Raw genomic sequence first — 27366 nt, 5'->3', positions numbered from 1 at the left:
CAGTTTCAGAGATTTTTGTAGTTTGTTCCAGTCATTGGCAGCAGAGAACTGGAAGGAAAGGCGGCCAAAGGAAGAATTGGTTTTGGGGGTGACCAGAGAGATATACCTCCTGGAGCGCGTGCTACAGGTGGGTGCTGTTACGGTGACCAGCGAGCTGAGATAAGGGGGGACTTTACCTAGCAGGGTCTTGTAGATGACCTGGAGCCAGTGTGTTTGGTGACGAGTATGATAACAAAATGCATTATGGGTGGTCCTTTAAACAGTATACAGTGCATTCGGAAAGTATTTAGACCCCTTGACTTTTTCCACATTTTGTTACGTTAAAGCCTGATTCTAAAATAGTTTTGTCCCCCTCATCAATCTACACACAATACCCCATAATGACAAAGCAAAAATAGGTTTTTAGAAATGTTTGTAAATATATATATATATATATATATATAACAAAACCTGAAATATCACAACTTGACTGGTACGGTATATAATAGTTTTTTTCCCTCATCAATCTACACACAACACCCCATAATGACAATGAAAAAAACAGCTTTTTATAAAAACAAAAATGAAATATCACATTTACATAAGTATTCAGACCATTTACTCAGTACTTTGTTGAAGCACCTTTGGCAACAATTACAGCCTCAAATCTTCTTGGGTATGACACTACAAGCTTGGCACACCTGTATTTGGGGAGTTTCTCCTTATTCTTCTCAGCAGATCATATCAATCTCTGTCAGGTTAGATGGGGACTGTTGCTGCACAGCTATTTTCTGGTCTCTCCAGAAATGTTCAATTGGGTTCAAGTTCAGGCTCTGGCTGGGCCACTCAAGGACATTCAGAGACTTGTCCTGAAGCCACTCCTACGTTGCCTTGGCTGTGTGATTAGGGTCATTGTCCTGTTGGAATGTGAACCTTTGCCCCAGTCTGAGGTCCTGGGCGCTCTGGAGCACGTTTTCATCAAGGATCTCTCTGTACTTTGCCCGTTCATCTTTCGCTCGATCCTGACTAGTCTCCCAGTCCCTAAACAACATCCCCACAGCATGATGCTGCTACCACCATGCTTCACCGTAGGGATGGTGCCAGGTTTCCTCCAGATGGGAAGCTTGGCATTCAGGCCAAAGAGTTCAATCTTGGTTTCATCAGACCAGAGAATCGTGTTTCTCATGGTCTGTGTCTTTAGGTGCCTTTTGGCAAACTCCAAGCGGGCTGTCATGTGTCTTTTATTGAGGAGTGGCTTCTGTCTGGCCACACTACCATAAAGGTCTGATTGGTGGATTGCTGCAGAGATGGTTGTCCTTCTGGAAGGTTCTCCCATCACCACAGAGGAAATCTAGAGCTCTGTCAGAGTGCCATCGGGTTCTTGGTCACCTCCCTGACCAAGGCCCCCTTCTCCCCCAATTGCTGTTTGGCCGGGCAGCCAGCTCTAGGAAGAGTCTTGGTGGTTCCAAAATACGTCCATTTAAGTATGATGGAGGCCACTCTGTTCTTGGGGACCTTCAAATGTTGCAGAAATGTTTTGGTACCCTTCCCCAGATCTGTGCCTCGATACAATCCTGTCGACACAATCTAGCTCTATGGACAATTCCTTTGACCTCATGGCTTGGTTTTTGCTCTGACATGCAGTGTCAACTGTCTGACCTTATATAGACAGGCGTGTGCCTTTCCAAATTATGTCCAATCAGTTGAATTTACCACAGGTGAACTCCAAGTTGTAGAAACATCTCAAGGATGATCCATGAAACAGGATGCACCTGAGATCAATTTCGAGTCTCATAGCAAAGGGTCTGAATACTTATGTAAATAAGGTATTTCTGTTTTTTTTTAAATCATTATGGGGTATTGTGTGGAGATTTCATAGCAAAGGGTCTGAATACTTATGTAAATAAGGTATTTCTGTTTTTTTTCTTTCATTATGGGTTATTGTGTGGAGATTTCATAGCAAAGGGTCTGAATACTTATGTAAATAAGGTATTTCTGTTTTTTATCATTATGGGGTATTGTGTGGAGATTGCAGAGTTAAAAATGATAATAATACATTTTAGAATCAGGCTGTAACGTAACAAAATGTGGAAAAAGTCAAGGGGTCTAAATACTTTCCGAAATCACTGTAATTGTGCCCAAAGTGATGATGATCTTCAAATGTAATTAACTTGTTCATACACCCTACCATGTTTACAAGACAAGGTGCAATTATGATAACGTGATTTTCAAACAGATAAGGCCCAATTCCCACAACAGTGTGATTTGTTATTGAGTCTTATTTACATGATGAGACATCAGAGCACTGGAAAGAAAACAAGGGATGATGTTTGAGGACTCCATATTAGTGTTTCAAAATGACACTCATAGGATAAATGAAATTGCTTTGTGCACAGTGATGGGCAAATATAGCCCAGTATTTCTCCTTAGTCCAAGGACCTTACATGTTCTGTTTAAAGGGCAAAGTGGCTCTGAAGACAAAACTGCCAAATACTCCCATCTAAACGTGGAATCGATTCTCAATTGCGGTACGGTTCTAGAAACATAAATCCCTCTACTTTCATATCACATCAAAATAATTTCACAAATGGAAAATACACACTTACTGTACACTGATCTAACCAATTTTAACAAAGTTGCTGCCTACAGTATTTTTCAGTGGCAACACACATGTTTGTGGCCTCTGTCTTCCGTTTACACACAGGTGTAATTAGCACAGGTAGTCCACTCTGTCTTCCGTATTGTTTCTGTAAACAAGCACTGTAACATGGAAATATGGCCGTCTGGGAACCCTAATAAAGGTGTGTATTGTGATGAATGGGTTCATTCACACTGTCTACTTGTGCGAATACACTAGAGCATAGCAGCAGTTATGAACAGGGCCATTTAGCATATAGTCGCATGTCTTTGCTACTTGCCTTCGTCCAATGACTTTTATGTGTAATGGTTCTGAGAGTCATGATCAAGGGCTGGGGCTAATAGAGACCTCCTGCAAATAGAAAACATGAAAGATGCAATAGCAGAAATCGCTCCTCCATTTCCTGATTGCTAAAATTCGAATAGTTCCCCTAATTTTAGTTTATGTGACAAAACAAATACATGTCTCGAGAATCATCCAAACCTGTAAAAAGAAAAATATTTCCGTAACCAAAAATATTGTGTTTTCAGCTGTAAAAGATGCAAAAGTATAAGAAGCAAAAACGAAATTTAAGAGCGGGAAGCATAGAAATAACGTACATAGAACAGATCTACAGCTTCTTAGGCTTGCTGATGACAGATCTATAAAACATTTCTATGTGAATTTGGTCAGTCGTACAAAAAGTAAATATTTGCAGCTTTAAATTAAATCGAATCATGTTTTTACCTTTCGCTTACTTACCTATAATGCAGGCATCTTCGGTAGGCATTAAAATCGATTAAACGGTTGATAATCTTGTGTTGCAAGATCTTGTGTTGCAATACTGTCAAAATTACCTAGAAAGTGGTTTACACTAGATAGCACAGCCACAAAGTAGAAATTTGCGATATTATAAAAATGTATGAAAACAATAATGTACTTTTTGGTCTTAATTTAAGGTTAGGTTTAATCATACGGTTATTCGTGCGGTTACGGTTCAGATGTATTTAAATCAGATTTTAAGAAGATAAATTGAAGAAGTGGGTGGGGTTTATGACTTTGTGGCTGTGTTTAACGAGTGACGACCCTAGAAAGTTGACGATCATAGGCAATGTTTTCGACAGTGATGGAAAAGCCACTGCGCTGTAGCTGTTGCCAGAAGTAGATATAATTGCGACAGTAGGGGCAGTGTCGAAAGTGTTGTTAGGTAACGTTAGCTTGCTTGATGGAATAGCCGCCCAGCCACACACATTGGATAATGTTCGAATGTGAAGGTCCTTGCAACTCTTTAAAGACATCGATAGCGTGTCCGACATTATATTGTTTCCCATGCTGTTTTTTTTATTGATAAACAATTTCGGGTCAAGGAGCCTGTACGTCAGATGTGATGTCACTATTAGCAGCCTGTCTTTTAGCATTGTGGGACGTGTAATGTAAGCAGCAAACAACGGGGCTTGTTTGTAATGTATGTGTTTTCCAAATAGCAATCTAAACGGGTCGGGATATAAGTAGTTCAAAGGAAATTCCACATTTCGACATTGCGCGCAAATATAGGTCTTGTGTCATCAAAACAGTTTCGGGAGAGCAGTGTGTGTATACGTCTCTCTTGAGGAAGTGGGATGTGGCCAGACTGTATTAATGTTGCCGACCAAGATATGAAACTCATTGTAGCAGTGCTTTTGGAGCCTTGCTACATTTTAAATACTAGGTTAGACTTAGTGCTGAACGCGAGCCCATTTGACGAATTCGATGACACCCCTCGGTGCTCGAAATTGTGTTGGGGGTTGCTCAGATTACCAAACTGATATCAACATGTGAATTAAAGATTACCTATTTTATTTTATTGAAAGCCATTGAATTGTGAATGTCAACTCAACATCAGATAATGGACTCATCTTTAGCTTTGGGAAGACTGGAAATCAATAGACCCATGGTGAACCTGGGGACTTGTCTCTCCGGCTCGGTGAAGGAGAAGAACGCTCAGGGAGGATCGCAGGCGGCGCACCTGAACGGATGTGTTCCGCTCTCCCATCAGGTGGCCGGTCATAAGTATGGCGTTGATAAAGTAGGTCAGTGACTGGACTTATCAAATGTGTTTTCCTTTCGCCACGGTGCATGTTTATCCACTAGTGAGTGGCGTTTCATTGTGTAATCTTGGTCTGCATGGTGGAATAGCTCTCCTTTGGTTCAATAACAATACTTCAGAAAAGCTGACGGAAGTAGACTACACTGTCTTTCCGGGATAACTTATCTCCAGGACAAGAGTCCTGAGCAAGGAAGCCACTGTTATAGGTTTCATCATGTCAGTCAATAACAGAATAGAGCACCTGCTTGAAACCTTTTGTGTACTTGGGTTGATGCATGTAGTATCAGCTTTCTAACTATTGTAATGTAGGAACTGAAATCCAGGGTTGTAATCATTAGCCAAACAGTTAAAACTAGTTTCTATTGGACAAATTCAGGTAGGTCTCTCCCCGTTTTTCGTTTTGTTTGCTTCTGTTTTCTGTTTAAGAAATGTTTTGCAACCGAATCAGGGGGGGGGGGTTCATCACTTCTGATCGTCCACTTAGTTATAGCCTACAGCCTCACCAAGCAAATTGCCAGTGGCTATAACCTAAATCATGAAATAGGCTTTATAAAATGCAATGCTTGAAGTAGACTCCCTTAACTAAAACTGAACTCTCAAGAGTGGGAAAAACCAATGTATTATTTCTGGCCTGGGAGACGGTGACAGAGCACCAGTGTAAATGGGATTTAATCCTGGTTGTCTCTGCTAAGAGCTTTTCAGTTGAATCCTACACTCAGGTGGGAATAGGTGTCACATTTGTATTTAGGTCACATAAGACTCTTGATACAGCTGACCTCTGAGTTGATTACACGCTGACACTTGGGAGTGTTTATTTCCTACCATTTCACAATTTCAAGCGATTTCAGTTATAAGATTCAAGCTGCGCCCGAGGCAGTCAAACTCTGACATATCTCAGAGAGGAGTGTGGTCCACCTCTTTTTCCAACTCCTATCTTATATTAGAGCAGTCTCACACAGTGAGTGTATAGTGTCAGACTTTATAGGTTACTGGTGTTCAGGTGTTTTTCTATAAGATCCATAGTTTTATGACTTCATGTAAAACACAAGTTAACCTTTGCACTTCTCAGTTAGGTATTACAGGTGTCCGAATGGCAATCTGTTTGGCCCTGTCTGGGTTTGCAAAGGTACGGTGTATATTACTGTATACATTTTTGTAACTTTCAAATCTGATGAAATCTAGTGGCATTTTTGGGTACTTCAGATTATCCCAGGTGTCTGTAATTATCTCTGGCTCTCTGTGTGGCCTTATCACATGTAAAATAATCAAATAAGATGATTTTAAAATAAACAAATAGAATGACAAAGCTGTAAAACATTATCCTAAATATAAAACATCAACTTAGTGAATAGCAGTGATGTTTAATAAAAGGATATTTCTTGCGGAAACCCTCATATCTTTTTTATTTGACTGTCAATTTGTCTTTGTTGTAAATGTTTTGGCACCAAACTAGTGGCAGTTGTGAATAAAGTCAATAGTTGGAAGAGTGGCAGAGTTAATTCAAAATAATACCATTGTTGATTAGATGCTTTTTTCCTGAATTATGCTCTTTTTCTCTTGAACCATATGGCCTATCCACTGGAAACTCAGACAATATGAATTTATTTAAAAAGGGATTTATGTATAAATGACCTAGATTGCCATAGATGACCTGTTAAAAAGCAACATTACAGAAGATTGTGGTAACATTGGTAAATGACCAGTAGCTTTGCAAACCTAGCCCTGTCTGAATTCTTTAGAAATGTATCCTTCCTTTCTCTCTTGAAATATCTACAAATCTAACATGGTTGCACAGTTGTGAAAGCTAGGGCCCCCTCAGCCACATAGGCATGTCTGATAAGTAATTATTTAGTCGGAAGAGGAAGGATGTATTTTTGAATTATTCGAACTAGACCTTTGTGGCAACCAGTACTAGATCTTTACTAAGTGTCAGAATGACCCACAACTTTTGTTACAACAGGCATATTGCAACATCCTGATGGCACAGTACTCAAACAGCTCCAGCCCCCTCCCAGAGGTCCTAGAGAGATGCAGTTCTACAGCAAGGTAACCATCCACATACTTTGATGCTGGAAAAAATGAAGAAAAATGTGATGTTATCTGAAAGTACAACTATTTTTTACAGTACAGTATTCTCTATGAAATTACTCTCCCTTCTACACGAAGTCCGCAATAAGTCATCCCTTTAATGTCCACAAAATGTTTATGTACTCGGGAACAACATTCCCATGTCAGTTTGAGCAAAGTTTATGTTATGTTCAAGTTGATGTGTAGATTTAAATGAGTTAATAGAAAGTGAGTGAATAGTCCTAAAAACCCCTCTATCTTTCATTCTCCCTGAGTAGCTATTGAGGAAGCCTAGCAGGCAACACTGCACAGTAATGTAGTCCACGTCTTGACTAACTCACTGGGTACGGTCGGCACACTCTCTGCATATAAACCAGTGGGCTATCTGTTTATTGAAGGGCTTCTGAAAGGTGTTTGTCTCGACGTGTCCACTGCGACATTTAGCCAGAGGGTTATGAGGGTTTTTCACCGGAACCCGCTTACTCCCCTATTGTTATAGTGGACTACATGTCCACACGATGAAATGGTTGCTTTGGAAACACTCTCTTACAGAGGAATCATGTATTAGTAGTTCAACTTGGCTACTTCCACCATCATTTCATGGTAGTGAACTATAAAAGGGAAGGAAAATTATGTTTTTTATTGTACTATGCGTTACTTCTAATGAAAATAAATGAAGAAAAAGTTTTTATTCTCACAGACACCGGACAGTTGCAGTGAAATGTTTTTGTTGTACTGGATCAGCTATAGTATTGTAGCTGGAGTAAATTAGGGTTAAGTGCCTTGCTCATAGGCACACCGGCTGATTTTTCACATTGTCAGCTCGGGTTTTCGACCAGCGACCTTTCGGTTACTGGCCAAATGCTCTAACCGCTAGCCTAGGTGCCACCCCTACATGTGCCATGTTGGTTAAACAACACCCTAACCAAATAAGACACTGCCATTCCCACATAGAGATGGTGATTAGTTCCGTCACATGAGCTGATTTGCTTCTTCCAGATCTACGCTGAGGACTGTGGCGACCCATGCCTGTTGGACCTCCAGCGTCACCTCCCTAAATACTTTGGCACCTGGTCCTCGCCTGAATCTCCTAACGGTAAACTCCGGTCCATAAGAAATCATTAAACGTCCCTAGGACATTATTTCAGCATTACTTCAACATGTACCAGGGCCTGTATTCATAAAGGAACTCTGAGGCAGAAACTGATCCTAGGACAGCATTCAAAAATACACCGGCAGGAATGCGGTTTTAGCCACTTAGCATTCAGGATTAGACCCACCTGGTGTATAAATGTAAACAATCATGGCAGTGCTTTGCTACTAGAAGTACTGTATGGCTGTATGGCCGCCTCTTCTATCATTCTAGTGGCTAAATGTGTTGATTTTATATTTCTAAATCTCTATCGCCTCTCATGCCATGTTTCTGCGCCCTTTGATGACATCACAGAGCTGTACCTGAAACTGGAGGACGTGACTCGGCGGTTCCAGAAGCCTTGTATTATGGATGTCAAGATCGGCCAGAAAAGCTACGACCCCTACGCCTCCCAAGAGAAGCGGGACCAGCAGATCAAGAAGTACCCTCTCATGGAGGAGATTGGCTTCCTGCTTCTCGGAATGAGGGTGAGTCTTCCTCTTCAGCCTCATGAGTCCCTCCCACTGGGTTGAAAAGGGCTCTCCAACTGCTAATGTCATTTTATTGAGAGGGGCTATATGAGTGCTGGGTGGCAGTACCTTAGGGCTTATTTTGACTGATGAGTCTGTGGAGAGATGTCGTAAAGATATTTCTACTTTTCAATTTAAAGTACAGCTTGGCAACTCAGCATTCTTGCTCGGCAGCAATATTTACAGTAAATATCACAGTAACCATTAGCATCCTTTAACAAACTATTAATCAACTATGTGAGCAATTTCTCATCTAAACCAAGTTACACTCCTGAATAATGCAACTATTCACAAGTATGTGCAGACAATTGAGGGTTTATTTTCTCAAGACAATGGCACATAAAGCATTGCTGGGCTGGCTAACAACATATGCTTCATCAAGTAGCCTATCAAAAATGAACGAATACCGCTCATACAAATATAGAAGTTGTTTATTATACAGCGCTAGATAGAAAGCTAAACAAAGTAATTTCTGTATCTTCATATCATAAATCATTGGCTACTAGTTAATGATGAGCTACTTTAGTGTATTAAAGTTACCTTAGGACAAACCTGGCATCCATTGATCAATATCATGCAAATCATTACATGAGCTTAACATTGTTAGTTCACTGGGGAGTTCCTGATTGCTGTTCCAGCTTTCTGTTTCTGCTTGCTGTTGAATGACCGTGTTCTGAGATTCCCATAAAGCTTCGGGCAACAATTGCAGAGTAACCGCCTATTAGATAATCATTAGCGTTGACTTGGCATTAGTAACCATTAAGACTGTAACGGTAGGGTAAGGGCAGAATGCGAGGTTGTTTCTATATGAAGGGTTGTTTAGTTCTGATTTCCACTGTGTTCATTATATCAATCGTTTATTTGTGTCAAGGTTGAAAAATGAAGTTTAAAGAAAAACTGAGAGCTTTTGCCAGAGCTCAACTCCATTGACACTAAACAAACATATGAATGCAACATGTAAATTGTTAGTCCCATGTTTCATGAGCTGAAATAAAAGATCCCAGAAATGGATGGATTCAAAAAGCTTATTTCGCTCAAATTCTGTACACAAATGTGTTTACGTCCCTGTTATTGAGCATTTCTCCTTTGCCAAGAGAATCCATCCACCTGACAGGTGTGTCATATTAAGAAGCTGATTAAACAGCAGGTGCAGCTTGTCCTGGGGATGATAAAAGGCCATTCTAAAATGTGCAGTTTTTTTTGTCATACAACACAATGCACAGTGTGCAATTGGCATGTTGACTGCAGGAATGGCAACCCGAGCTGTTGCCAGAGGAATTGAATGTTAATTTCTCTACCATAAGCCACCTCTAACGTCATTTTAGAGAATTGGGCAGTGCGTCCAACCGGCCTCACAGACCACGTGTATGGTGTCGTGTGGGCGAGCGGTTTGCTGATGTCAACGTTGTGAACCGTGCCACATGGTGGGGTTATTGTAGGGGAAGGCATAAGCTTAACAAACACAATTGCATTTTATCAATGGCAATTTGAATACACAGAGATACCGTGATGAGATCCTGAGGCCCGTTGTTGTGCCAGTCATCCGCCTCCCATCGCCTCATGTTTCAGCATGATAATGCTGATAATACTTATTTTCCACCATAATTTGCAAATAAATTCATAAAAAATCCTACAATGTGATTTTCTGGATTTTTTTTCTCTCATTTTGTCTGTCATAGTTGAAGTGTACCTATGATGAAAATTACAGGCCTCTCTCATCTTTTTAAGTGGGAGAACTTGCACAATTGGTGGCTGACTAAATACTTTTTTGCCCCACTGTATGCACTCACCACTTTTCTGTTTGTAATTTTCTTTGCATTTTTTGAAACAAGTTATTTTTTTGCATTTCACTTCACCAATTTGGACTATATCATTTATGTATATTACAATGAATCCAAATAAAAATCCTTTTAAATTACAGGTTGTAATGCAACAATATAGGAAAAACGCCAAAGAGGATGAATACTTTTGCAAGGCACTGTACCCATAACATGATGCAGTCACCACTTTGCTTGAAAATATGGAGTGGTACTCGGTAATAGGTTGTATTGGATTTTCCCCAAACATAACACTTTGTATTTAGGACAAAATTAATTGCTTTGCCACATTGTTTGCAGTATTACTTTAGTGCCTTGTTGCAAACATGTTTTGGATATGTTTTATTCTGTTCCTTCTTTTCACTATGTGAATTAGGTTAGTATTGTGGAGTAATAACTACAATGTTTTTGATCCATCCTCAGTTTTCTCCTTTCAACTTGGAGATTTTGGCAATAAGGCCTTTTATGTACTTCCCCACCCAGTCACTGCAAAGATACAAGCGTTCTTCCTAACTCAGTTGCCGTAGAGGAAGGAAACTGCCAGGGACTTAACCATGAGGCAAATGGTGACTTTAAAACAGTTAGTTTGCCAAAATCCCAAAGTATCCTGTTAATGAGGCCCTTTATCTACTCCCCCAGAGTCAAATGAACTTGTGGATACCATTTATGTCTCCGTCTAGTATGAAGGACGTTTAAGGTAGTTTCATGAGCCAATGCTAACTAGCGTTAGCACAATGATTGGACGTCTATGGGTATCTGCTAGCATCCCAAAGTATCCATTTTAAACTCTGTTTTAAAGTCATCATTGGCCTCATAGTTAAATCCCTGAGTGGTTTCTTTCCTCTCCGGTAACTGAGTTAGGAAGGACGCCTGTATCTTTGCAGTGACTGGGTGTATTGATACACCATCCAAAGTGTAAATCATAACTTTACCATGCTGAAAGGGATATTCAATGTCTGCTTATTTTATTTTTACCCATCTACCAATAGGTGCTTTTTTTTACGATGCATTGGAAAATCTCCCTGGTCTTTGTGGTTGATTCTGTTTGAAATTCACTGCTCGACTGAGTGGCCGTACAATTATCTGAATGTGTGGGGTACAGAGATGAGGTAGTCATTCAAAAATGACTATTTGTGTGTGTTGTTATGTATGCTACACTGTTGGAACTAGGAACATAAGCATTTCTCTGCACCTGCGATTAACCTCTGCAAAATATGTGTACGCGACCAATAAAATTAGATTTTCATTTGATTGTTGTGTTTTTAGTGGACTAAGTATAGAGCAGCTTCCAGTCTTTGGCATCTGTTAAACTCTAAACATTTTCTTAAACTTTGTTAAACGATCAAATTCCATTCGCAAAGATTTCAATACAGCTGGACTGCCACATGCTCTATAGTTTTATTGAACATTTTAACCATATTTTTCAAAAGTCTCAAGCTTGAGACTGATACATTCTCGTAGACAGTTAAGCCGTGCTCAGTGTTTAGCCTCTATGGAGGTCAGTAATAGGAAGCCTCCATCCATCAGTAGAACAGCATGGAGCTAGCTTCTGACTGATCTCAGATCTGTTGACTAGGACCTCTCCTTTTATCCCAGTTACCATTATGCCGTCCTCTCCTCTGGCTTTTCCTCACAGATCTCTGAGGGTCATGGTGGTAACATGATAACTGGTCTTCTCCGTCAGTCCCACGCTGTGGAGTATAAACAGTGAGCATGCTTCAGTTAGGCTACATGGTCTGTTTGTCTCATTGGAATACGAACGGTACAGCACAAACTCTATTCGACCAGCAAATAAATGATCCGGTGATGTTGAGGACCACCGGTTTAGTTTTCACTTCAGGAGTATATATATATTGCTAGTTATGGCCTAGGATCTGCACTAAGCTCAGCCATACCATGCTGTTTGTCTACTCACCCACCTCACCACTCATCTTACTAGTTAACATGGTGTGTTTCTCAGTTATGCATAATGTCATCTTGGAATGCTCTGCCACCAGAGGTTACTCAGGCAAAAAACAAGTTTAGCTTTAAAAAAACTAAAAAACATTTAAACATCTTGTACCTCTTTGTAAAGATCCAATTTAACTGCATATAAGATCAGTCTGTAAAAGTATTTTTGTCGTCTGTCTTTCCAATATATGACTCTTATGACCTTTTTTTTCATGTTAAAATGATAAATTATTATTTATTGTCCTTGTCTATGACTGTTCTGTACTTTGTCATATGTTTGTATGTTTTATGTGGACCCCAGGAAGAGTAGCTGCTGCATGTGCAGTAGCTAATGGGGATCCTAATGAACTAAACTAGTAAGTGAATAAGATCCATTATAAACTGGGTGGTTTGAGCCCTGAATGCTGATTTAGCTGAAAGCCATGGTATCTCAGACCATATACCATGGGTATGACAAAACATGTATTGTTACTGCTCTAACTATGTTGGTAACCAGTATATAATGGCAATAAGGCACCTCGGGGGCTTGTGGTATATGGCCAATATACCACGGCTAAGGACTGTATCCAGGCACTCTGTTGTCGTCCTTAAGAACAACCCTTAGCCATGGTATATTGGCCATATACCACACCCCCTCAGGCCTTATTTATTTATTTTTATTTATTTTACCTTTATTTAACCAGGTAGGCAAGTTGAGAACAAGTTCTCATTTACAACTGCGACCTGGCCAAGATAGAGCAAAGCAGTTTGACAGATACAACAACACAGAGTTACACATGGAATAAAACAAACATACAGTCAATAATACTGGAGAAACAAGTCTATATACGATGTGAGCAAATGAGGTGAGATAAGGGAGGTAAAGGCAAAAAAGGCCATGGTGGCAAAGTAAATACAATATAGCAAGTAAAACACTGGAATGGTAGATTTGCAATGGAAGAATGTGCAAAGTAGAAATAAAAATAATGGGGTACAAAGGAGCAAAATAAATAAATAAATTAAATACAGTAGGGAAAGAGGTAGTTGTTTGGGCTAAATTATAGGTGGGCTATGTACAGGTGCAGTAATCTGTGAGCTGCTCTGACAGTTGGTGCTTAAAGCTAGTGAGGGAGATAAGTGTTTCCAGTTTCAGAGATTTTTGTAGTTCGTTCCAGTCATTGGCAGCAGAGAACTGGAAGGAGAGGCGGCCAAAGAAAGAATTGGTTTTGGGGGTGACTAGAGAGATATACCTGCTGGAGCATGTGCTACAGGTGGGAGATGCTATGGTGACCAGCGAGCTGAGATAAGGGGGGACTTTACCTAGCAGGGTCTTGTATGACATGGATGACATGGAGCCAGTGGGTTTGGTGACGAGTATGAAGCGAGGGCCAGCCAACGAGAGCGTACAGGTCGCAATGGTGGGTAGTATATGGGGCTTTGGTGACAAAACGGATTGCACTGTGATAGACTGCATCCAATTTGTTGAGTAGGGTATTGGAGGCTATTTTGTAAATGACATCGCCAAAGTCGAGGATTGGTAGGATGGTCAGTTTTACAAAGGTATGTTTGGCAGCATGAGTGAAGGATGCTTTGTTGCGAAATAGGAAGCCAATTCTAGATTTAACTTTGGATTGGAGATGTTTGATATGGGTCTGGAAGGAGAGTTTACAGTCTAACCAGACACCTAAGTATTTGTAGTTGTCCACGTATTCTAAGTCAGAGCCGTGCAGAGTAGTGATGTTGGACAGGCGGGTAGGTGCAGGTAGCGATCGGTTGAAGAGCATGCATTTAGTTTTACTTGTATTTAAGAGCAATTGGAGGCCACGGAAGGAGAGTTGTATGGCATTGAAGCTTGCCTGGAGGGTTGTTAACACAGTGTCTAAAGAAGGGCCAGAAGTATACAGAATGGTGTCGTCTGCGTAGAGGTGGATCAGAGACTCACCAGCAGCAAGAGCGACCTCATTGATGTATACAGAGAAGAGAGTCGGTCCAAGAATTGAACCCTGTGGCACCCCCATAGAGACTGCCAGAGGTCCGGACAGCAGTCCCTCCGATTTGACACACTGAACTCTATCACAGAAGTAGTTGGTGAACCAGGCGAGGCAATCATTTGAGAAACCAAGGCTGTCGAGTCTGCCGATGAGGATGTGGTGATTGACAGAGTCGAAAGCCTTGGCCAGATCAATGAATACGGCTGATATACCAGATTGCATAGCAGAGAAGGTATGGTGAGATTCGAAATGGTCGGTAATCTGTTTGTTGACTTGGCTTTCGAAGACCTTAGAAAGGCCCAGGCTTTGTAAGAATGCATACCTCCTGCAGTACGAGTCATTCACTGACATACTCTGTAGTCAATGAGCATCTGAGGAGCAGGGTTTGTAGTTTTCCCAGGGGGGGGGCAAAGGCTTTTTGGCTCGGAGCATGGAAAAATCTGCTTGTCTGCAGTGTGTGACCACAGGGTGATGAGACTCATTACTGATAATGATGTTCCTGATTGCAGTGATAGAGGCAGGAATCCCTCTGGTAAATAGTTCTGCTCCTCTCAGCATGGACATGGAATTAATGTGTCCTCAGACTGAGTTCTACTCGCGTTGCTATTAATATCACAGAAACAAGTACTGTACATTATGTCACATTACAGTGGGGTCTGGAATTATAGGATCCCTTGATAAAGATGAGCAAAAAGACTAAATACAAATACTGAGCTATATAGTATGCTCAAAAACATTTACAATAATTTTATGCTAATACAATTGCTCAGAATAAGAGATTTTGTTTAACAAGTAATGCAAAATATATATATTTTTTTCTTTAAAAAATAGATATATGCAAATGTAGCAAATCCATCAATGATTTGTTTTTGTAAAATAAAATCATCATTGTATTTTTTTGGTCAACTTTTTTTAAAGAGATCCAATAATTCCTGCCCCCCTGTATGTGTGTGTTGTTTTGAGCAGTTTGTGTTTATACATCATTTCTCCAGCAGAGGGCATATTCCACCCTATCATGGAGAGGCCACGTTGAGTTGAACGTTTATATAGAGACTCATCTCCTTTCGAAGTTGTGCAGCTTTGCTTTTTAGTGAAAACAGGCCTATGTACTGCATCTGTTTCTTCCCGTTTATGTTAATTCTTCTATTTTTCTAACCCTCCAGGTGTACAAGGTCAACTCTGACGAATATCACTCGTATGATCAACATTACGGGCGAGGCCTTCTCAAGGACACCATCAAAGATGGTGAGCTCGTAAAACAATAATACTCCTGTCACAAAATACACATTATATCCTTCTGTCTATATCAATAGGTGGCCCGCGGGGCAAATTCGGGCACGTGTGTGATTTTGATTTGGGCACTAAGTAAAAATAAAAAAAGTGTATGTATGTGTGTATATTTATATATATTTTATAAATATTTTTTATATATACACACACACACACAGTACCAGTCAAAAGTTTGGACACACCTACTCAGTCAAGGGGTTTTCTTTATTTTTACTCTTTTCTACATTTTAGAATAATAGTGAAGACAAACTATGAAATAACACATATGGAGTCATGTAGTAACCAAAAAAGTTTTAAACAAATCAAAATATATTTTAGATTCTTCAAAGTAGCCACCCTTTACCTTGATGACAGCCTTGCATTCTCTCAGCCAGCTTCATGAGGAATGCTTTTCCAACAGTCTTGAAGGAGTTCCCAAATGCTGAGCACTTGTTGGCTGCTTTTCCTTCACTCTGCGGTCCAACTCATCCCAAATCATTTGGGTTGAGGTCAGGTGATTTGTGGAGGCCAGGTCATCTGATGCAGCACTCAATCACTCTCTCTCTCTCTTGGTTAAATAGCCCTTACACAACCTGGAGGTGTGTTGGGTCATTGTCCTGTTGAAAAACAAATGATAGTCCCACTAAGTGCAAATCAGATGGGATGGTGTGTCACTGCAAAATGCTGTTTTAGCCATGCTGGTTAAGTGTGCCTTGAATTCTAAATAAATCAGACAGTCACCAGCCAAGCACCATCACACCTCCATCATGCTTCACGGTGGGAACCACACATGTGGCGACCATCCGTTCACCTACTCCGCGTCTCACAAAGACACAGCGGTTGAAACTACAAACTATCAGACCAAAGGACAGATTTCCACCGGTCTAATGTCCAATGCTTGCGTTTCTTGGCACAAGCAAGTCTCTTCTTCTTATTGGTGTCCTGTAGTTGTGGTTTCTTTGCAGCAGTTCGACCATGACGGCCTGATTCATGCATTCTCCCCTGAACAGGGGATGTGTCTGTTACTTGAACTTTGTGAAGCATTTATTTGGGCTGCAATTTCTGAGGCTGGTAACTAATGAACTTATTCTCTGCAGCAGAGGTAACTCTGGGTCTTCCTTTCCTGTGGCATTCCTCATGAGAGCCAGTTTATCATAGCGCTTGATGGTTTTTGCGACTGCACTTGAAGAAACTTTCAAAGTTCTTGACAATTTCCAGATTGACTGACCTTCATGTCTTAAAGTAATGATGGCCTGTCATTTCTCTTTGCTTATTTGAACTGTTCTTGCCATAATATGGACTTGGCCTTATACCAAATAGGGCTATCTTCTGTATACCACTCCTACCATGTCACAACACAACTGATTGGCTCAAACGCATTAAGAAGGAAAGAAATTCCACAAATTAACTTTTAACAAGGCACACCTGTTAATTGAATTGCATTCCAGGTGACTACTTCATGAAGCTGGTTGAGAGAATGCCAAGTGTGCAAAGCTGTCATCAAGGCAAAGGGTGGTTTGAAGAATCTCAAATATATCAAATATATTTTGATTTAACAGGTTTTTTTTGTTACTACATGATTCCAAATGTCATTTCAAAGATTTTATGTATTTTATTCTACAATGTAGAAAATAGTGAAAATAAATAAAAACCGTTGAATGAGTAGGTGTGTCCAAATATTTGACTGGTACTGCATATCATTTTCCTTGTCAGACATAAGACTGTAAAATCACCAGGAAATCAGCTCAGTGATTTTAATTTAGGAAATCTGTTCCCAAGTATTCCCACACTTAGTTGGAGGCATATGTGATCGTATCCCAATGTAATCAAGGTTTGTAATGATTCTGTTTTTGTCTAATACTATCTCTGTTTGGGATTCTTGCGGTCAATGTGCAGTGTACTATTTCTTTTAAAACCATGCTCTGGCCCCCCGATCATCCGCTCAAAAATTGTCCAACAGTTAAATGTAATTGGAGACACCTGGTGTAGGTTGTAGTCACTAGCTAAACTTGCTCTCAATTGAGAAAAAGCTTCAGGCATCATCTATTTCTTATCAGTAAACATTGGATTCCTCAACAACAACAATTTCCTTTCCCGTTCCTCTCCCAGGTTTATCCAAATTCTTCTCTAATGGGAGGAGTCTGAGAAAAGATGCCATTGCTGCCAGTATCCTGAAGGTCCAGAACATCCTGCGATGGTTCGAGGGCCAGAGCCAGTTAACCTTCTACGCCAGCTCTCTGTTGTTTGTATACGAGGGCCTGCCCCCTCCCAGCCCTGAGGGCCATGTCTTCAGGGGCCCCCCAGAGAAGTCTGCCGCTGATGCCTGCTGCGAGCCCAATGAAGAAGTGTTGGAATACAACAACAACATCCAGGTTGCCATGCCGCTTGACTACAGCCTGTCCACCATGTATGCCATGTACAAGAAGGGCTGCACCCGGGGTCACCATGGCAATGCCACCGGAGCCATCACGACAGGCCCCAACCCCCAGGAGGACAACAGCACGTGGAAGTGCTCAGGTCTGGTGTCAGCAGCACAACCCAATGGCAACGGTATCAAAGCCCAACTGGAAGAGGCTGGGGTGGGGGAGGGAGGCCGGGGGGAACCGCATCCAGAGCAGAGGGCCAGCGAAGTGGAGGTGAGGATGATTGACTTTGCCCACGTCTTCCCCAGTGAGAGCCAGGACCGAGGCTACATCTATGGCCTGAAACACTTGCTGGAGGTGCTGCAGCAGATCCTCCACCAATAACCTTCCCTCTTCAGTGGTGTCTCTGCCTGTCCATTGGTTAAGTGTACCCATCTGTGTTTTACTGTGTGAATGGAGGAGTTGTAGCGCCCCCAGTCTCTCTTCCCCTCGCCCTGTGACTCTCTGCACTATATGCACTATATCGATGAAGTCATTTCTCCATAACTCTTTGTCCGATGTATGTGCTTCTTGATTTTTAACCACTGTTAACAGGTATCTAACTCAGGTAAATGACTGTAACCTTTACTCACAGGATCATCTCTAAAGAGTACCCTTGATTTGTTGGCTTGCCGATCATATGTTCTATGTTTTTATATAATTTTGCTCAAGTCTTCTTTTCAGATCTCAGATTTCACATCCTTTTGTCTTAAATTTTCCCAGAACATTGACAGAATGATGAACATTTTATCCAAGTTATTATACTCATACAGTACAGATTAAGTACTTTTAGCATTGCTGTTCTCTATATATTTTGCTGACAAATTGCCTGTTCTTCTTAAAACCAGTGTCCTTGTAGTGCTACTTTTTAAATGCTGTTACCCAGAACAAACAAGAAAAAAACAGAAGAAAAAAAATCTTGCATAATTGCATCAGATGGTCATTTAGGTTCTGGGAGGAGATGTTAAGAGAAAGATAATAATGTGACTTGCGAGGTCCCCCCCCCACACACACACACACACACAAATGGAAACTCTGCAAGTTTCAGGCAAGTCTATAGGCCAAATGTCCCTGCAATTTGAAAGATGCGAGCACCTGCGAAATGGTGATTTGTCCAAGTGAGAAATCAGTGTACCAGAACAAAGCTCCTCGTTAGTCGTCACATCCCACATCTGTCCACGACAGATTAAGGTGACATGGATTGTCCTCCCTCTGCCCACTCGACACTGTGTCGTGGTCTGTTTTAATTGTAAAGAAATGCAATACGCTACTCTGATAATGAACTAACAAACTGACCAGAGAGAGATTGAGTTTGTTGATCTAGTGATTCATGTTAGAATGCCAAAGTACTGGTGGTTTTCGGAGAGAGGGCAAGGTGTGGCTAGTGTTCTAAACTTGAAGGCCTGGAAGTGAATTAGATCTTTGTGGTGCTGTCAGTGCCCTGACAGTGCTTCCACAGTGTGATCTCCCTATCAAGATGGTGTCTTTTTTTTTGGGTGGAGAGAAATGTTTTCCATTTGCTTCTTCTTAACCATGATAGCTATAGAATGTCTATGATTTTATTTTTTTAACAAAGATATGCATATATTTTCAAAGATATGCAGACAATGCTCCATTTCTGTGTTTGATTTGAAACTAATACCAAAAGACACAAAATAATTTGGGATGATACTCTAATCTTGACAATTTAGTACATATTTGAAATGGTAAAGAGGAAGAACCTTTATGAGAAATGTTTACAGTCTTTTGAAGATATTTCACGGTTGTTATCACTGACTTGTTTCTTTTTACTCCATGTTCATTTCAGACATTTATCATTCTGGCAGCTTTTACATTGTTACTCATAATGTCTTTGTTATGGTTCCAACTCCTTAGCAAGCGACCAGCTTCAGCATTTTGCACCCGGGCATTGTTTGTTTTAGCAAAATTCTCTAAATTGTAGATACTGATTCACATTACAGTAACTCTCATCTTCATGAAGTACTCATAAACAACCTATAAGCACTTTAAATTCAACATGTCATAACATATAGGCTTATGCTAATTTCGTGTTTATAGATGTGCTATGAGTGGTCTGTGTATATGGAAGTACAGTAGTGCAAATCGTTCCAGAATAAGGTACCTCTGAGATGGTTGTTTACAGTTGACATCCTCTGCAGCTCCTTTAGATGTTGTGGTTGTGATGCATTTTACTCTGTACGAGGACTGTACATTACATCTTGGTACAGTCAATTATGAGTTGTTCTACAATGATCTGTGATCTTGTTTACACACCAGTTCTATTTTAAGGGTAAACCTGTGTCTTTTGAATAGTTAATGGACAGGAAGTTAACAAATGTTTGTTTTGTATTTGCTTAAGTCTGCTGTTCTTTCTTTTTTTGTTTTGTTCAATAATGCACTGAAAAACAAATGAATATAGCCAATGTATAAAATCTGTTCCTTTGCTGTGAACTAACCAATGACTTTCCCTGTGTGGAAAAGTTGTGTAAGTTGTTTTCTATAATACCTGATAGAAATGTGGCAAGACTGGATTTTGTCTTTAGACTTCAGCCAATCAGAAGTGAGAATGTTGTTGTCAATTTCTCTGTTTTGCAAACACTTAAACCCTTCTTTTTTTGTTGCAAACTGTAGCTTAGTAATCAAATATTTGATTAGTGGAATCAGATTATTTTCCTGCTTGTAATTATTGTTCTGGACCCTTATTTACAAAGAGTCTCAGTGTGCTGATATTGGATCAGTTTTGCCTAAGATTTGCATAATGAATAACATATGGACAGGGGGGCTGGTCCTAGATCAGCACTCCTACTGAGACACTTTGTAAATACGAGCCCTGGGTTTCATGCTTCTTCCTGTGGTCTGGAATAATATGCATTAGTGTCGGTGCTGTCATAATGTTCTCTATGGAAATACCCCATGTATCCTCTCCTCCTCATTGACTCTGCTGTCTGTCCGTCCTGAGGGAAAGCCGATCAGTTCTGACGTATACAGTAACATGAAATGCAGGGGAAATGATGACGTATCTACTGTTTCTCTCATATCGGATTGAAATTGATGACTAATTACTACTTTTGTAAATGACCTATATTAATATGTATTATATGTAGATGGATTCAATAATGGCTGTATATTTGGCAGATGAATATTATTACTAATAAAATGTATTCCCAATGAACATCTGGTTGTTTTACCTTGTAGTCTTTGAATCAATGCATTTTCTCCTCACTCCCATTTTTCATTTACGTGCAGATGAAATAAAGACATGACTTACAGTATAACGTGAGTGCTGAAAAGAGTTGTTGACGAGAGGTTTTGTCGCGTCACTAGCTCATCTAGCCCATTTTTAGTTACTGATCTCACCTTGTCCTCTCTATAGCTACCATATCATCTCAATGTAGCACTTCTGTGGTTTCAGCACCATTAAAAAAATACATTTTTTAAAAGACATGCAGTTACACGAATGAGCCAGTATACAATAGGGCCGTGAATGTGACAGAGGTAGCCTACCGCCTGGGGAGTTGGTGCTACTGAAGGCTTAGTAGTATTGCAGCATGTTGGGGGCCCAGAGGTGTGCCATGTTTCCTTTCAACGGCCTGGTGTCTTTCCACTGGGGGTTAAGGAGAACGACGGGAGGATAGAAGGTGAGACCTTCAACAGCATCTGGCTCTTAGCCCTGGGAGGACAGGAGTGACACACGGCCTGCTTGATGTCACCACAGCCCCGCCACACGGCACGCAACCCCAGAGCAATGACAAGATCTCTCCCTCTCTGTTCACTGAGCAGAGATGTACCAGTCCAAGACACATTATGCTTGGAAGTCAGGCGCTGCCAGAACAGACAGCACAGACAGTAAGACTGTTTGAGGTAGAATAGTTGAACCCAATGGTTGTAACAGGCAATACTGTGGCTCATAGTCATCAAGACATGATTTGAAACGGATTCTCACAGATGAGTTGGTCTGAAATGCATCAGGAAACACCGGAGAGCTGTGTAGGAGCGGTGTGGTGAGAGGACTTGTGTGGACCGGGCCTGTGGCTGCTGCTGCCCATATGGTCACCGTCTGCAGGTTCTGCCTGCCTGCTGAGATTGAGCTATTTATGAGGAGCAGAGATTAAGATTAATATTTCACCTTACCACAGTTTCATTTGGCCTTCGATGCTCGTGGGCACGTCACATTGTATCATGTGTCACAAACGGACAACGTTGACATATTGAAAACGGATAAGAGTCACATAAGAGTAAGCTAAAATACAGTTGCTATGTAATATTTTTGAATCTGTTTATTGTTCATTCTTGCTGTGTGTACCTTTTGGTGGCGCTGCAATATACATTTTCCACATGAAGTCAGCTATTGTTCTTTAATTCCCCCGCAAGGTGTTTGATCATTAGATTTACCCATCAAAACATTTCATCAGTTTATGTTGCTGTAGGCGGCCTTGAATGGCATTGCATCATAGGTCTTGTCTTCAAGTTGTTTCCCAGACCAGGACGATTACAGTTAAGTACTCGCATTCAGTCAGAAGAAACAACCCTCTGGGCACACACTGGTTGAATCAACATTTTCTTACACGTCATTTCAATGAAATGAAATGACGTTGAATAGACGTTGATTTGACATCTGTTCCCAGCTTTTAGGGAGAAAACACCATAGTTATACTTAAGCCAATCAACATTCAGGGCGCCAACCACCCAGGTTATACAGACAGTTAACTGCTTCCGCCATTCAGACGAGATGCTATGGCAATGTTAATTGTAGCTTAGTGCAGGAATCATCCATTAGATTCAGCCGTGGACGATTATTTCTTGAGTGGTTGGTCAGGAGACCGGAACATAATTACAAATCATTTGTAGATGGCAAATTGACCGCAAGAAGCCCAAACAGATTAAAGATAATCATTTCAAACATTGCTTACATTTGTACACGAACACGTCTCTCTATTATATGTGGGAATACATGGGAACAGATTTCTAAAATGTAAATCACTTGGAGCTGATTTCCTGGGGGGTTTCACAGTCTTTTTTATGTCCAACAATGAAAATTGCAAGCCGCCAGTTGGAGAACCCTTGGCCGTGTGCATTTCCGTTAGACACATTTGTCTATACAAAGTATACACATGGCAAGAGCTGTATTCAGAGTCCAGACTGGACACTTTTTTGTTCCTTCTGCCAAACAGTTATGATAACGACTGGGTACACGTAGAATGTTTATATGCTGTCTGGAAATGATACAAATATTCAGATTCGGATAGATATAGTGTCCTGGGGACCCCGTACAGTAGTCCATACCTGCTGTCCATATCTTGAGGCAGGAGTTAGTTGCTCTGTAGAGTGTATTCACTTGATGGCGCCAAAACACCTGAAACCAGAGCAAACGTACAGTTACAGTATCAATCACCCCTAAAGTAGTGTATTAGTTTAGTTAGTGCCAGTGGAAGATGTTAATACCCACAATAAGTTTTTTAAATGCAGATGGATGGTGGTGTGCAGTCTCAATGGCCTATTCACAACCTAACTGATAGCACAGACAGGCTTGAAGAATGCACATGTTAGAATCCTAATGCTGTCTCTCTGTAAATAAGATCTGTACTGTTGGGGAATGACTCCATCTACTGCAAGCCTCTGGCTAAAAGGAGAGCAAGGAATGCATATGATATGGGTTAGAATTCCACTGTGGGGGGAATATACTTTTTTTCCTCTGCTCCTAGTAGGCAAGCCTTTTAATTTACTCAGTGTGCCCTCTGAGCCCCCAAGAATGACATTTGACAAATACGTCTCGCACCGAGCTGACAGCTCTCATGTAGGAATGATTCTGTCAGACTGAATTGAAAGATTCAGAATTATGGAGGCCGTCTGCTACCTGCATCCCTCTCAGACGCGGGTCTCCAGGGGACCATTACTGCCAGTGACTTTGTACAATATCCCGACTCCCTTCCTTCGCCTTCAAAATGTGTTTATAAACAGGCTCAGGAATTGAATTTCTTAAATGTGTATTATGTTGTTTGTGTTTTGTGCGAGACCTTGAATATTCATGGAGGGAACAAACGCAGCAGTCCAATTACTGGCTCTGTGTCTGTCTGTGTCTGGAAAGGTAGTGGGGGAGATCTGACAATGTGAACTGAACTGCTGGAGGGGACAGTAGTGTTGTGTTAGCCTAGCTCCATTAAAATTGAAATCTCTAAAACACCCCAACAAAATAATAATAGTGAGTGAATACACATGTTCAATGAGTCTGGGTAGATTAGCATCAAGTAATGGTGTAAAATGTCTAATTAAAGTCATACTTAACATAAAGTCAGTGTTTGGACAGATTGTCTCTCCCCATCTACGCGGCTCGTCATTAGTTACAATAACCACAAAGTCATAACCCCCTGCCCATTTCTACAATGTATCTTCTTAAAATGTGATTTTAAACTTAGCCCTAACCTTAACCACACGGCTAACCTTATTCATAACCTTAAATTAAGCAAACGTTTGTTTTCATTTTCCACAATACAGACAATTTTGACTTTGTGGCTGTGCTTTCTTGTGGAAACCATCTTACCTGCCAATGTTTTTGGAAGGCAACCTCTGGATTTTTACGTGTTTATGATGAAAACCAACATGAAAATCCAGAAGAGTCAGTGCTATCAGCCTGGTCTCATAGACAAGACGTAACATAGTAAACTAAATCCGGACACCAAAAATTAGTATGATATGTTACACTTGGTATGGTTACATAAGACATTTGGTAACGTAAGGCAAAAACAAAAATATGGTGGTTGGTTGGGCATATAACGCGAATGTCTAGCAACCCAAAGGTTGCGAGTTTGAATCTCATATTTAGCATTTTAGCTAATTAGCAACTTTTCAACTACTTACTACTTTTGAGCTAATTTGCAGCTACTTAGCATGTTAGTTAACCCTTCCCCTAACCTCAACCCTTTTAGCTAACCTTCCCCTAATCCTAACCCTAACCTTAAGCATAACCCATAAAAATATGTTGCTCTGCCCCTGAGCAAGGCAGTTAACCCACTGTTCCCCAGGCGCCGATGTCCACTCAAGGCAGCCCCCTTGATCGGACAGCGACCAGTGCACAGACATGACACTGGGACAGAAACAATAACACCTTGGGAAGGAACAAAGGGAGTGACATATATAGGGCAGGTAATCAGGGTGGACGCACAGGTGTGTGTAACGATGGTGACAGGTGTGCGCCATAATGAGCAGCCTGAGAGGGAGCACACGGGATCACTTTAGAAAATAAGGGATTTACATTCCTCAGCATTCAAATGTGATCTAATTTGCAGCTCATCATTAATGTGAATTTTGTTGCAAAATAGGAAAACAGTAAAAACAAACATCTCAGTAGATGGTCTCCGCTTCATTTACTCTTTATGGGAGAGTTTTGGTTATCAAAATGAATGTCCTCCGTAGTAATTCCCTGTTTTCAATGCTTCCTCTTCCTGCCCCAACTTCATTCTTTAAGGTGAGAAATTTCATTTGGAATGGGAAAAGTCCTAGAATTAGCATCTCTACTTTACCACAGCCCCCCAAAAAAGTTTGGAGGGCTCTCTGTACCCAAAATTAAACTCTATTATTGGGCATTTCAGCTGAGGTCACTATTTGGCTTGACTCTTCATCTGATGTGCCTTGGTGGAAAATAGAGGAGGCCAAGTCTCACCCAATTAGAATTCAGGACCTTCTGGGATAAAGAAAAAAACGGCCTCATCTTTTATGGGCTTTATTCTTTAAAAAAAATGCGTTGACTGTTTGGTACCAAATCAATAATTTTCTGGGCACAACTGGCCCAGATCCCCCTTTTGGATGAATTATTTTATTCCCTTTACATTCTCTCCTTGGTCTAAGGAAGGTATTAACATTTTGAGGGATATGTTCAACCTGAAAGGGCTTCGTTCCTTTCGATATCTGAAAGAGTCATATTCTCTCCCAGTTTCTTCCTGTGTTTTTATTTTTAATCTCAGACTCCTTTCAACATGGAGAACCTACAGTGTACAATAGGACACCAAACCAAGCTCCCACTGAAACGGTTTTCACGTCCGGGGAAAGACAGAACGGCGTCCTCACTATATGATAGGCCAGTGACTCATAACGTAAAACATCTGCCTGCCACGGAGGTCTGGGAAAAGGACCTACAACGTGCAGGGTTTGAATGGTATTGGACCACGATATGCAACTTGCAATTCTTGCCCATCAAACTATTCATTTCAAAGGTTTTCTTTAACCCCAGAGTGAAGGTTCAAAACCAATCTGAAGTGGGTAATTATATGCATACTGTATGTTTTGGAGCTGTGTACCATTAAAGCCTCTTTGGGTTCATGTTGTTAGTCTTTTAAATGATATTCTTGGCAGAATCCTACCAATTTACCCATCCCTCCTCCTGCTGGGTTGTAAAGCCCTGTTATCTTATCAAGAGAGGTGGATTGTTATGGCTGCATTAACAGCAGGCAACAGAAAAACTATTCTCAGGAGTTGCTTTGAACCGGGTATTGCCCTTTGAAAATGTTGATTGCGTATGTACTTGGACATTGCGCAGCTGGAAAGATCCACTGCCAGACTTCGTGGGGCCAAGCCCAAAACTCTGGTCAATTGGTCAGATGCTATCTCCCACTTGCAAGAGCTAATTAACAACAATGTGAGATAACATTGCCCACGCTCCATCTTTGTCTCTGTTTCCCTCTGGGATGGTAGCCTTTGAGAAGGAAATTTGAATAGAGGGTTTTAATTTGGAAATACTGAAAACTATTTGTCTTTAATCTGTTTTGTTTAGTCCTTTCTTTATCTCTATTTGTACGGTGTTATTTTATTTTTGTGTTTTGACATTTTGTTTGTTTGTTCTCTCTCTTCTTGGCTCTACGTTTCAAATGATACTGAAGACACATTTTCATTGACACATATTTGAGATAAATTGCTTTTCACTGACACCTGTATCTCAAAAATCAGCTAGGCCTATTGCCACATACACTGCCCAAATGGATCGGAAACAATCCACAGCTTTAAAAGAAGTGTATGATACTCTGTGGCTAAGTCATGCTCTCAGGTGAAGCATTTTGAATTGTATTATTCATGTCGAGACAGGAGTCAAATGTATAATTTTGGCAACTGTATTTAAATTGACTTTAGGCTGCAGTGACTACTATTACCGACTCTTGTCCTATGTTTAGGCTACTGATCACATTGGAAATTGTATACACACACAATCAGCCCCCCCCCTACTCAAAACATCTTCCCGCAGCTATGCCTGCTTTTGACAACAGATGTATCTAAACAGCCATTCCAGGCCATCCTTTCACTACAAATAACCCTAAAGAGGCAATGTACAGGAAGATCCACCTCCGTGTGGAATATTAGGTGACTGTGTAAACAAATATCTCTGTTCCTAATGACATAAACAATCATGTGGCCCCAGTCACCATTCAAATGATTTCTCAAACATAGTTGTGGTCACAATTTGCATATAAAAAATATGAAGATGATTTAAGCTGAACGCTTGCTTCCTTTAAGGGTTAAGCTTAGCCTTCAGTTGTACAGCAGGTTAGAGAAACATACATTG

General features: G+C 40.7%; 1 protein-coding gene across 3 annotated transcripts; it reads left to right on the top strand.

Annotated features, from left to right (window-relative positions):
• Positions 1-3768: 3768 nt before the first annotated feature.
• Positions 3769-20991, top strand: LOC112223433 (inositol polyphosphate multikinase). Of its 3 annotated transcripts, none has more exons than XM_024386443.2 (6): positions 3769-4665; positions 6643-6728; positions 7749-7845; positions 8197-8369; positions 15312-15393; positions 17527-20991. In XM_024386443.2, exons 1-6 carry the CDS (start codon positions 4461-4463, stop codon positions 18162-18164), a joined length of 1281 nt encoding a protein of 426 aa, XP_024242211.1. In that variant the 5' UTR covers positions 3769-4460; the 3' UTR covers positions 18165-20991. The 3 variants fall into 3 exon arrangements, with proteins under 3 accessions (XP_024242211.1, XP_024242212.1, XP_024242213.1); XM_024386444.2 differs by having other exon boundaries at positions 3770-4661; XM_024386445.2 differs by lacking the exon at positions 3769-4665 and adding an exon at positions 4694-5058.
• Positions 20992-27366: the final 6375 nt, after the last annotated feature.

The sequence above is a fragment of the Oncorhynchus tshawytscha genome, linkage group LG24, assembly GCF_018296145.1.
Source record: "Oncorhynchus tshawytscha isolate Ot180627B linkage group LG24, Otsh_v2.0, whole genome shotgun sequence".
NCBI lineage: Eukaryota > Metazoa > Chordata > Actinopteri > Salmoniformes > Salmonidae > Oncorhynchus > Oncorhynchus tshawytscha.
The sequence above is the reverse complement of the archived record's forward strand: the minus strand, read 5'-3'. Positions and strand labels throughout refer to the sequence as shown.

Coding starts and splice junctions, on each gene's coding strand:
- LOC112223433 (XM_024386443.2), top strand. CDS start 4,461: ATGTCAACTCAACATCAGATAATGGACTCATCTTTAGCTTTGGGAAGA. Junction 6,729..7,748: donor AGATGCAGTTCTACAGCAAG/GTAACCATCCAC, acceptor TGCTTCTTCCAG/ATCTACGCTGAGGACTGTGG. Junction 8,370..15,311: donor TCCTGCTTCTCGGAATGAGG/GTGAGTCTTCCT, acceptor CTAACCCTCCAG/GTGTACAAGGTCAACTCTGA.